General features: G+C 43.7%; 1 protein-coding gene across 1 annotated transcript in view; it reads right to left on the reverse strand.

Annotated features, from left to right (window-relative positions):
* The window catches only part of MCM6 (minichromosome maintenance complex component 6), a 42,553-nt gene extending 39,604 nt beyond the window's left edge, over window positions 1–2,949 (reverse strand). The window contains exon 1 of the mRNA XM_032286326.1: window positions 2,726–2,949. Within this exon, the coding sequence (XP_032142217.1) occupies window positions 2,726–2,832 (107 nt within the window). The 5' untranslated portion in view covers window positions 2,833–2,949. The remainder of the gene's footprint in view (window positions 1–2,725) is intronic.
* Between the last annotated feature and the right edge of the window lie 8,578 nt (window positions 2,950–11,527).

Genomic DNA, 11,527 nt, shown 5'->3' on the forward strand with positions numbered 1-11,527 from the left:
TTAACATTTTTCAATCAAGAACTACTAACAACATCGACAATCCAACAAAACTACTAACTGTTCTTTTATTGCTGTCATGTATAATCAAGATTGGAAAATGTTCCAAGAAATTCAGTATTAAAACTAAAGATTCCATTTCTGTAGGGAATTTGCAAAATGATAGATTAGTAACAGATTTAAGAAGTAGAATAGAAATAAGAATACACAGAAATGAGGTGCTTCACTGCCCAGGACTTCAGGAAAATTGAAATATGCACAACAAATAAAGCTGCTGGTATTTTTCCTTCTAAAGCCCAAGCAGGGTATCATACAAATTTATTTTTTGTTCCTTTAAACAGAATATGCAGATTCACTTTAAGAAAAAATAAATTCCTCCTCCAAATACAGCAACAGCACGTTCTGACTCCTTAAAATATTTGTTAAACAACTATGTGTGAAGTCCTATGACAGTGGTATCTGAGGCTGAAAATGGCAGTGTTGTTCCTGCCTGCCCTAGGGTTAACTAACATCATCTGTTTAGGGAGTCAGACATGTAAACAATGAGGACAGACAAGAAAGATGGTCCTGTTAATGAGAACAAGAAATGTGCTAGGGTAACAGAAACTAATTCTGCCTGAAGGAACATCTGTAAGAGTCATACATGTAAAAGGTGGCACTGGAATTCAGCTTCTGAAAGAGTTAAAAATTTCAAAGAAAAACAGGTGGTGAAGTGACTGATTACAGATGTTTGCAAGTATGTGATTAAGTCAGAGAAGATAGGAGAGAAGTGTGGATGATGACTGAGGCTGGTTTTGGAAGACAAACAGGAAAGAGTGGTGAAGAATGTAAACTTTATTCCACAAGCAATGGTGAATCAGTTGATTTTGCGATAGGGAGTTGGCATTTTTTTTAAACAAAGTACAGGGATTATTTGTTTCATCATTATCATCTAGCTGCACAGTCAAGGCACTTACATTATGTGTTTAAACAAAACATTTATTGAAGAACCTTTGTAATGTGGTGCAGTAGGTAGGCAGAGTTGAGGCTGGGATTTGACTGAGAGGTAAATACACTGCTGGAAGTAAATGAAAAACAACCCTGGGAGCCTAAGGAAGAAAGGATTAGTGCCTCTCAAAAAGGTGTACAAGGTTTCACAAAGGTGTGAATTTTTAGCTAGGTTTTGAAGGAGGAGCTGTCAGGCAGACAGTAACATTGTCATAGGAAGCGAAATGGAAATTAAACTATGGTTTTAGTATATCAAGATTTCATAAGATGGCAGTATTATTCACAATAGCCAAAAGGTGGAATCGACCTGCATCCATTGAATGGATAAGCAAAATGTAGTATATACAGGTTTAGCAGCCCTCATCTGAAAATCCAAATACAAAATTGTCCAAAATCCGAAACTTTTGAGTGCTGACATGATGTTCACTGGAGCATTTCAAATTAGGAATGCAACTGGTTAAGTATAATGCAAATACTCGAAATCTGGAAAAAAAAAAAAAAAATCCAAGATACCAAACAGTTCTGGTCCCAAGCGTTTCTAAAAAGGGATACTCAACCTGTACAATGTTATTTAGCCTTAAAAAGGAAAATTCTGACACATGCTACCTCGCAGAGGAACCTTGTAAACATTATGCTAAGTGAAACCAGCCAGACACAAAAGGACAAACACTATACGATTCCACTTATATGAGGTACCTAGAGTAGTCAAACTCATAGTGAAAGGAAGCAGAGTGGGGGCCGAAGGAGGGGGTAATGGAGGCGAGTTTGTGTTTAATGAGTACAGAATGCCAGTTTGGAAGATGAAAAGAGTTAGGAGATAGAGAGTGGTGACAGCTGCACGACGAGGTGAATGCCCTTAATGCCACTGGACTGTACACTTAAAAATAGCTAAAATGGTCAACTTTGTTATGCATATTTTACAATAAAAATAATTTCATAAGCCATTCCGAACTGCTGACCCTTCAGCCTGTAGGTCGTGGTGTATCTGCTCTCGGAAAAGTAACCGGTGGCTGAGGCAGGTCAGGGAGGAGGCTGGGGTTACGAGGCTAGGAGCCCAGAGGCACAGAAAAAAGAGGGGTAGGGTAAGGAAAGGAAGGCCAGAGGGAGAGGGGAATAAGGCACCCAGAACAAGGAATATGGTCAGCTACTTTACAGGGCAGGGCTCCGGCCCCAGCAGCTTTTTCCTTTTTTTTTTTTTTTTTTCAAGCAGTTCCCAGCTAAGCTTTCAGACCACAGTTCACGCTGAAACATTCGTCAGCACAGGAAGCGAGGGTGGCCCGGGCCGTGGGCGCCCCCAGCACCTGACTCCTGGCTGCGTGGCCCAGCAGGGCTCCGCCGGGATTCAGTAGCAGTTCGGCCTCCCACTCGACCCAGCCGCACCCAGTGGCCCAGTTACTTATCCTCAGCGAGACCAGGTTTCCGCGCCGGTCACCGGGGGCTGTGCAAATAGCGGGCTCACGGGGTGGTGATCACCAAGTGACAGAAACAAAGCGCTGAGCACTGGGCACCAGCAACTTAGGGCTCGAGATAGGTTTTAGTCCTGAAAAAAACCCAGCCTGTCCCAGGCTCCTCGTGGCCGCAGGGCTCGGAGTCTAAAGTTGGGAGTGGGCGGGGTGGCGCTTCCCGGTCGTGCGACCCCCAGGTTCCCGAACGCCCGCGGGCCATACGGCCCCGCCCGGCCCAGATACCGCGGGTTCTGGAGGCTGGCGGCGGGGGAGGCCCCGCGCGCTCGCCGACTTACTCCTCCAAGAAGTCCAGGAACAGTTTCTGGCACTTCTCGGCCACCTCGTCGCGGACCTCCAAATGCTGGCTGCCGGCGCCCGGCTCCGCTGCCGCCGCGAGGTCCATATTTGCCTAGCGCCGAAAACTCGCCTACGCCACGCTCAATCGCCACAAGTCGTTTCTTTCCAGACGCTGCAGCTTTTCGCGCGCCGCCGCCGCTTCCGCCCCGCCCCCTCTCTGACTGGCACGACCGGAACCAATCGTGACACAGGAACTGAAGATTTCGCGCCAAACCTGACCAATGAACGGCGTTCATTGGTCTCCCCAGGGCCCCGCCCACGGAAAGGGATTTCGCGCCAAATGCAAAGTCCTCCGGGGAATGCCTAGGTCTGCCTTTGCGCCTGCGCAGTGTGGCCGTGGCCCGCGGGTATTTTGGCTGCTGGAACACCTTAGAATCTGTTTTTATCCGAGTGGTTTTTCAAATGTTCTTTAAAACATTTCACTGATATTAACTGAACGATCGGAGTAAGACTCTATGGAAGAGAAAAATGAGTAAGATTCAAATCTCCAGCTTTTGCTGTCTAGTTGGAGGAAATAAGCTGGAAACCACAGGATAAAACCCTGTAAAAGAGTCAGACGTCTAAACAGCGCCTGGGTAAGGTGGCCCAATTATTATGGTGGTGCTGACCGAAGAAAATCAACGAAATATTTGACACTGGCCAGGCGCGGTGGCTCATGCTTGTAATCCCAGCACTTTGAGAGGCGGAAGCCAGTGGATCGCCTGAGGCCAGGAGTTCGAGACCAGCCTGGCCAACATGGAGAAACCTCGTCTCTACTAAAAATACAAAAATTTGCCGAGCGTGGTGGCGCATGCTTGCAATCCCAACTACTCAGGAGCCCGGGGGAGAAGAATCGCTTGAACCCAGGAGGCGGAGGTTGCAGTGAGCCGAGATCGCACCACTGCACTCCAGTCTAAGCTACAAAGTGTGACTCCATCTCCAAATAAATAAATGAAAAACAGAAAGAAATATTTGACACTTGATTAATCTCCTTTTTCTTCAGATGAAGTCTCTGTCGCTCAGGCTTGAGTGCAGTGGCACAATTAGCTCACTGCCCGCCCACCACCATGACGGGCTAAGTAGAGATAGGGTTTTGTCATGTTGGCCAGGCTGGTCTCAAACTCCTGACCTCAGGTGATCTGCGCGCCTCGGCCTCCCAAAGGCCTCCCAAAGCGCTGGGATTACAGGCATGAGCCACAGCGCCTGACTTTAATCCCCTTCTTAAAATGCACTATTGGCTTCAGTTCTTTTGTTCTTTCCCCCATCTTTTCCTGACTTCTGTTTCACTTGGTTTTTCTGCCAACTCTTTGATTTCACTCACCTCGTTGGCTATTCTTGGTTAGCATCTTTTGTAGGTGCCTCTTCTTCAGCGAGTCTTTTAAATGTTCTAGTTCCAGAGCCTGCTTTTTCCATAAAGTCATTCTTTTGGGTGACCCCTCTCACTCCCTTGGCAATAATTAACGTCTGGGTACTGATGATATCTATATATATTTTGTTTCACCAACCATTACCTTTCCTTGCCCTCTAAGACATTAAGAGAAATGGGGACCACTTCCAGTTTTTGAGGCTTCTAGCATAGTAAAAATACTTTTTCTTCCTTTTCTTGAGATGGGATCTTGCTATGTTGTGCAGGCTGCCCTTGAACACATGGTCTCCAGCAATCTGCCTGCTTCTATCTCCTGAGTTGCTGGGATTTTTTGCCACCAAATCCAACTTATTAAAAAAATTTTAAAATGCCAAGCAGAGTGGACAGTAATTCTTTTAACATGTGTACAAATACACTATTCACAAGATATTTACAGAGTTTAACAAAAATAATCAATGCTGATGTGTTGCAGTGCATCTGTAGTCATATGTATTACCTCATTTGAAAATGAACACTTGAGGCCCTGTGTCCTACAGCTCTTTACCAGCTCCAGAGTCTGCCTGCCTCCTGGACATTACCACTTGTACGTATTTTAGAAACCTTGAACTTAGCAGTGCGTCCTGGATATTCACAACCCTAGTGCACTAAGAACAGATCCACAAGCTATCTGGAAGCTAATCAGATTCTGCTCTATCCTCTCAAAAGGCCTCACTCTTTTTTTTCCCATTTTTTCCTCTCCTCCGTTCCCTTCCTCTTCTATCCTCAGGATAGATTTCTCAGAACTAAAGGCCCATGTACAGAGGGAAAAAACCGAAAATGATAGTGCAGAGCTCTGGGCTAATTTTTGGCTATGTTTATTGAGAAACTCAAGGCTTCCTCTTCTCAGCTTCCATATGTCATAGGTGTTCCCTTCCTCCTTCAGACATGCATTCTGATCAGAACAGTAGATGAGGTCTGTAAGTGAGATTTGTGGGGATACTTTCCACAACAGGAAGAGGGTATGGGTTGTAGTATGAAACACCCCAAAAAGTTCTATACTGTCTGCATGCGCTGGTGCCCAGGCCTAACTGCTATCCTTAGAAAGGCCTGCTCACATTGGGAACTTGACTGGTAAATAATTCTCTATACTGATATAACACTATCCCCTAACTGATAAGGATGGCTCATTGTACCTAAACTGTATAAACAATGTGGTTTATGCTGAATACCTGGTATTCTGGAATTTTTTTTTTTGAAACAGGGTCTTCCTGTGTTACCCAGGCAGTTCAGTGACACAATCACAACTCATTGCAGCCTCGGACCTCCTGGGTTCAAGTGATTCTCCTGCCTCAGCCTCCCGAGTAGCTGGTACTACAGATGCATGCCACCACACCTGGCTAATTTTCGTATTTTTTGTAGAGATGGGGTTTTGCCATGTTGCACAGGTTGGTCTCGAACTCCTGGGCTCAAGCAATCCTCTAGCCTTGGCCTCACAGTGCTGGGATCACAGGTGTGAACCACCATGCCAGGGCCTCCATGATTTTTTTTTTTTTTGAGACAAGGTCTTGCTGTGTCACCCAGGCTGGGGTGCAGTGACACAATCATGGCTCACTGCAGCCTGGGCTCAGATAATCCTCCCACCTCAGCTCCCAAGATGTGCACCACCATGCTCAGCTAATTTTTATATTTTTTGTAGAGACAAGATTTCAACATGTCACCCAGGCTGGTCGTGAACTCCTGGATTCAAGCAGTCCTTCCAAAGTACTGAGATTACAGGTGTGAGCCACTGCACCCAGCCACCCATGATTCTTTTAAAATATTATTTTAGAATAGCTTTAGATTTACCAAAAGTTGCAAAAGATAGTATAGAATTTTCAAATACACCTTGTCTATTTTCCCTTACTGTTAATATCTTACACTCTTTTAATACATTTATTACAACTCAGGAACCAACTATGGTATGTTAGTATTAATTAATATTGCACACTTTATTCAGATTTCACTAGTTTTTCCCTAATGCTCTTTTTCTCTCATCCTGATGCCACATTACACTTAGTGGTCATGTCTCCTTAGACCCTTTTGGCTTGTAACAGTGTCTCAGACTTTCTGTGGTTTTAATGCCATTGACAGTTTTGAGGAGTGCTAGTCAGATATTTTGCAAAATGTCCCTGAATTGGGATTTGTCTAATATTTTTCTTATGATTAGACAGTGATTATGGATTTGGGAAGGACGATCACAGAGGTAAAGTAAACTTCTTACCATTACCTTATGATTTTGAAGCAAATCTCAGACATTGTATCATTTCATTTGTAGATATTTCAGAATGATTTTCTAAAATATAAGGGCTCTTTTTCCTGAGACATATTTTTAGCTGGGAAGGAAACGTCCTTCAAACAGCTGTAGCAGTGCAGGTTAGTAATGCTCATCATTTAAAATCTAACTGTAATATTTTCCAGAATCACTGATATATCAACTTACACTGAATAAAACCAGCAGATTAAAAAGTTATATGATTGCCGGGCGCGGTGGCTCAAGCCTGTAATCCCAGCACTTTGGGAGGCCGAGGTGGGTGGATCACGAGGTCAAGAGATCGAGACCATCCTGGTCAACATGGTGAAACCCCGTCTCTACTAAAACTACAAAACATTAGCTGGGCATGGTGGCGCGTGCCTGTAATCCCAGCTACTCAGGAGGCTGACGCAGGAGAATTGCCTGAACCCAGGAGGCGGAGGTTGCGGTGAGCCGAGATCGCGCCATTGCACTCCAGCCTGGGTAACAAGAGCGAGACTCCGTCTCAAAAAAAAAAAAAAAAAAAAAAAAAGTTATATGATTTATTGTGGGTGGTGTGCAATATTCAATAAGATATTTCTCAAATTATATTATGAAATCTTTTCTTTTAATGCAGTCAACCCTCATCTTATAAAATATTTGGTATATTTTACATTTTTAGTTTTTTGAGACAGCATTTCACTCTGTCACGCAGGCTGGAGTGCAGTGGTGCAATCACAGTTCACTGCAGCCTTGACCTCCTGGGCTCAGGTGATCCTCCCACCTCAGCCTCTCCAGTAGCTGGGGCTACAGGTGTGCACCACCATACTCAGCTAATTTTTGTATTTTTTGTAGAGATGAGGTTTCATCATGTTCCCCAGACTGGTCTCAAATTCCAGGGCTCAAGCAATACTCTTGGCTGAGCCTCCCAAAGTGCTGGGATTACAGGCATGAGCCATTGTGCCCAGCCTGTTCTACTTCTTATTAACAACAAGAACAAAAAGTGTATGCTAGCTGCTAACCAGATTTTAGCAGGATGACTTTCTTCTTAATTATTTAAATAGGCAGTTTGATTTCTAACAAAATAAGTTTGACTATGATGTCTAACAAAATAAGTGGAAATAATGGTAATTTTTTGTTATTTTTATATAATTCTTAGTTTTTTCCAAAAGCTGAACACCAGAATTCTATACACACACACACACACACACACACACACACACGCATGCACACAATGACAGTTACTTTTGTGTGCCAACCTGAGAAGATCATGGGCTGCCCAGATTAAATATTATTTCTGCTTATGTCTGTGAGGGGTTTCTGGAGGAGATTAGCATTTAAGTAGATGGACTCTGTACAATAGATTGGCCTGCCCAGTGTGAGTGGGCACCATCCAATCCATAGAGGGCCTGAACAGAAAAAACAGCAGAGGAAAGCGGAGTTTGCCCTCTTTTTCCTGCCTTACTGTCTGAACTGGGACATCTCATCTCATCTTCTGCCTTCAGATGAGATTTATACCATCGGCTCCCCTGGTTTTCAGCCCTTCAGATTGAACCATCCACCAGCTTTTCCTGGGTTATGCCAGCTCATAGGATTTCCCAGCCTCTGTAACTGCATGAGCCAATTCCTCGTAATAAATCTGCCTCTCTTTCTCTCCTATTGGTTCTGTTCTCTGAAGAACATGGCTAATACACCCACTTTTAACTTTCATATACTCCTCAACTCATAATAACCTATCATTTTAAATATACCTTACATTATATTATACATTAAGAAATATGAAGTTGCATACAAATTTACTCTTTTTTTTATAGCTACCATAAAATGCTTTTACGTTCCCCTTAAGATCCTCCCAGGTTCTTATTGTCTCTCATTCCAGCTCCATGTGAGTGGGCTCTGAGTGCTCGATGATGACTCTTGCCCTCTGTGGCTCCCAGGCTTCTCTGTTGTCCCCATTGAGGAACTGGCTCATGCCTCTCAGAAGCACCCTCCTCTCAGAAGGAGAGAGGGAGTTAACGCCCTGGAGAATCTTTGACATTGGTCAAAGGCAAAAGTCAGTGATTAAATTTCTGTTTCTTTCTCTCTCTCTCTCTCTCTCTCTTTCTCTTTCTATCTTTTTGTTGTTATTGTTGTTGTTTTGGAGTCTTGCTCTGTCTCTCAGGCTGGAGTGCAGTGGCACAATCTTGGCTCACTGCAACCTCTGCCTCCTGGGTTCAAGCTATTCTGCTTCTTCAGCCTCTGAAGTAGTTGGGACTACAGGCGTGTGCCACTACATCCGGCTAATTTTTTTGTATTTTTAGTAGAGACAGGGTTTCACCGTGTTACCCAGGATGGTCTCTTATCTCCTGACCTCATGATCCACCTGCTTCGGCCTCCCAAAGTGCTGGGATTACAGGTGTGAGCCACCACTCCTGGCCAAATTTCTTCTCTTTAACCAATCCTCTGCAGATGGATATTTAGGTTAGGTTATTTGCTTTCTGCTCCCTCATTAGAAATAACAGTGCAATTAGCATCTTTGCAGGTTACATTTCTGGAAGAGCTAGTCCTGGGTGAAAGAGTATGAACATTTTATGTTTTCATAAACTACCCAATTGCTTTTTATTTTTTATTTTTTTTGAGACAGAGTTTCACTCATGTTACCCAGGCTGGAGTGCAATGGCGCGATCTCGGCTCACCGCAACCTCCGCCTCCTGGGTTCAGGCAATTCTCCTGCCTCAGCCTCCTGAGTAGCTGGGATTACAGGCACGCACCACCATGCCCAGCTAATTTTTTGTATTTTTAGTAGAGACGGGGTTTCACCATGTTGACCAGGATGGTCTCGATCTCTTGACCTCGTGATCCACCCGCCTCGGCCTCCCAAAGTGCTGGGATTACAGGCTTGAGCCACCGCGCCCGGCCCCCAATTGCTTTTAAATAAGGTCATATCAATTCATTCTCTTATCAGTGGACATGGCATTTTCATTTTAAGTAAAATAAGAGCCTTGAGGCAAATTGATTAAGTTTCAACCTTAGAATTACAGGTTTCAGTCTGTCAGTGGGAAAAGATTATTTGGGGATTAGAAGCTTCCTGATGTCTCTAAAATCTCAGCAATTCCCACACTGCTCCATTCATTCATTTATTCAGTCATACTCTGTGTCAAATACTGTGATAAGTACTAGTGACATTGTAGTGAACAAAACAGACAAAAGTCCCTGCTTCTCATGGAGCTTACATTCTAGGGGCTGAGGTGTAATGGAACACACTAGAGAGTTTTGTACAATTCATTCCTTCTTGATTTCAAGCCTCAACAAGAAAATCACTTCTGTTATTATAATATAGAGCCCCCAAATCACCCAGTATTTCACAGAGATATAAAACCAATCTCCATGGCTTGAGATCGAAAAAGAAAATTTCACATCCCACTCTTCAAGACATAAAAGAGATCTGGGCCAGGTGCGGTGGCTCACACCTATAATCCCAGCACTTTAGGAGGCTGAGGCAGGTGGATCATGAGGTCAAGAGATCGAGACCATCCTGGCCAACATGGTGAAGACCCCAACTCTACTAAAAATACAAAAATTAGCTGGGCATGGTGGCACATGCCTGTAGTCCCAGCTTCTTGGGAGGCGGAGGCAGGAAAATCGTTTGAACACAGGAGGCGGAAGTTGCAGTGAGCTGAGATTGCGCCAGTGCACTCCAGCCTGGTGAAAGAGCAAGACTCCATCTCACAAAAAAGAGAGAGAGAGAGAGAGAGAGAGAGAGAGAGAGATCTATACTCCTCATGTGCAGTTGTAGCAGGCTGCACAGGCAGCGTGGGTTGACCATCACTTTCATTAGCCCCAGGAGACATCCTAGAAATAGCAGACCATTAAGTCTCATGTATGGTCCATGAAAAAAAAAAAAAAAAAGCAGACCATTGGGTTGACAGACACTCAGAAAAAGAGGCACTTACAAGCAATTCAGGTGGAACCAAATGAAACAGTTTCTCTGATCTGAATGCAAGTTATTATAAAGTAATTAAAACATGAAACAAAATAACCAAAAAGAGCCCATGGCACTCTCAGCAGTTGTAGAGAGGATTGTATGAATGGTGGCAGCTTTGTTGAAAGCATTTAGTTGCACAATGTGTGGCAGCCATCAAGGATGGCTAGTTTGATTCCTAGCATGACTTCAACTAAAATGTCCAAGGGCATGGTATGTGGGGGTTTTGTTATGTTCCTAATTAACAAGAATGAAGGGCTGATGGGTTCTACGATACGATATGTCTCAGGGTGTGCATTCTGTCCTTCAGTCCTTCCGTCCATCCTTCTGTTGGAATATCCTGCAGTGGGCAGCCATGTTTGTGGATAGGACTTCTGGAAACTTACAGCCTAATGGTGGAGGCAGGATATGAACACAACTACAATTTGCAGAGTGATATGCTACTGTACCAAAATACATAAAGCATAAAGTGACATCAAAGTACAAGGTTACAGTAGAAATAAAAGATAAAGGATCATAATTAGGATATTTACTGTAAAAAAGAGATAATCTATTGAGAGGCAAAAAAATCACTGATTTCTTATTTTATAGCAAATTATAATTTTTAAAATTGCAAATAATATACATTCATTGAAGTAAAGCAGAAATATAGAAAAGGAAAAAGAATAAAATCACCCCAAATTGTACCACACAGAAATATTATTTAACATTTTGATGAGTTTCATCCTTCCATATGAAATACACTATTGTATAAGCTGCTTTTAAAAGAAATTCAGGCTGGGTGCAGTGGCTCACACCTGTAATTCCAGCACTTTTGGAGGCCAAGGCAGGCAGATCATTTGAGGTCGGAAGTTTGAGACCAGCATGGCCAACAGGGTGAAACGCCGTCTCAACTAAAAATACGAAAATTAGTCGGGTGTGGTTTTATACACTTGTAATCCCAGCTACTCGGGAGGTTGAGGCAGGAATACCTTGAACCTGAGAGGCAGAAGCTGCAGTGAACTGAGATTGTGCCACTGCACTCCAGCCGGGGTGACAGAGATCTTGTCAGAAAGAAAGAAAGAGAGAGAGAGAGGGAAAGAAAGAAGGAAGGAAGAAAAGAAGGAAGGAAGGAAGGAAGGAAAGAAGGAAGGAAGGAAAGAAGGAAGGAAGGAAGGAAGGAAGGAAGGAAGGAAGGAAGGAAGGAA

Source organism: Sapajus apella, unplaced genomic scaffold, assembly GCF_009761245.1.
Source record: "Sapajus apella isolate SASKATOON/1434 unplaced genomic scaffold, GSC_monkey_1.0 scaffold18, whole genome shotgun sequence".
Classification (NCBI taxonomy): Eukaryota; Metazoa; Chordata; class Mammalia; order Primates; family Cebidae; genus Sapajus; species Sapajus apella.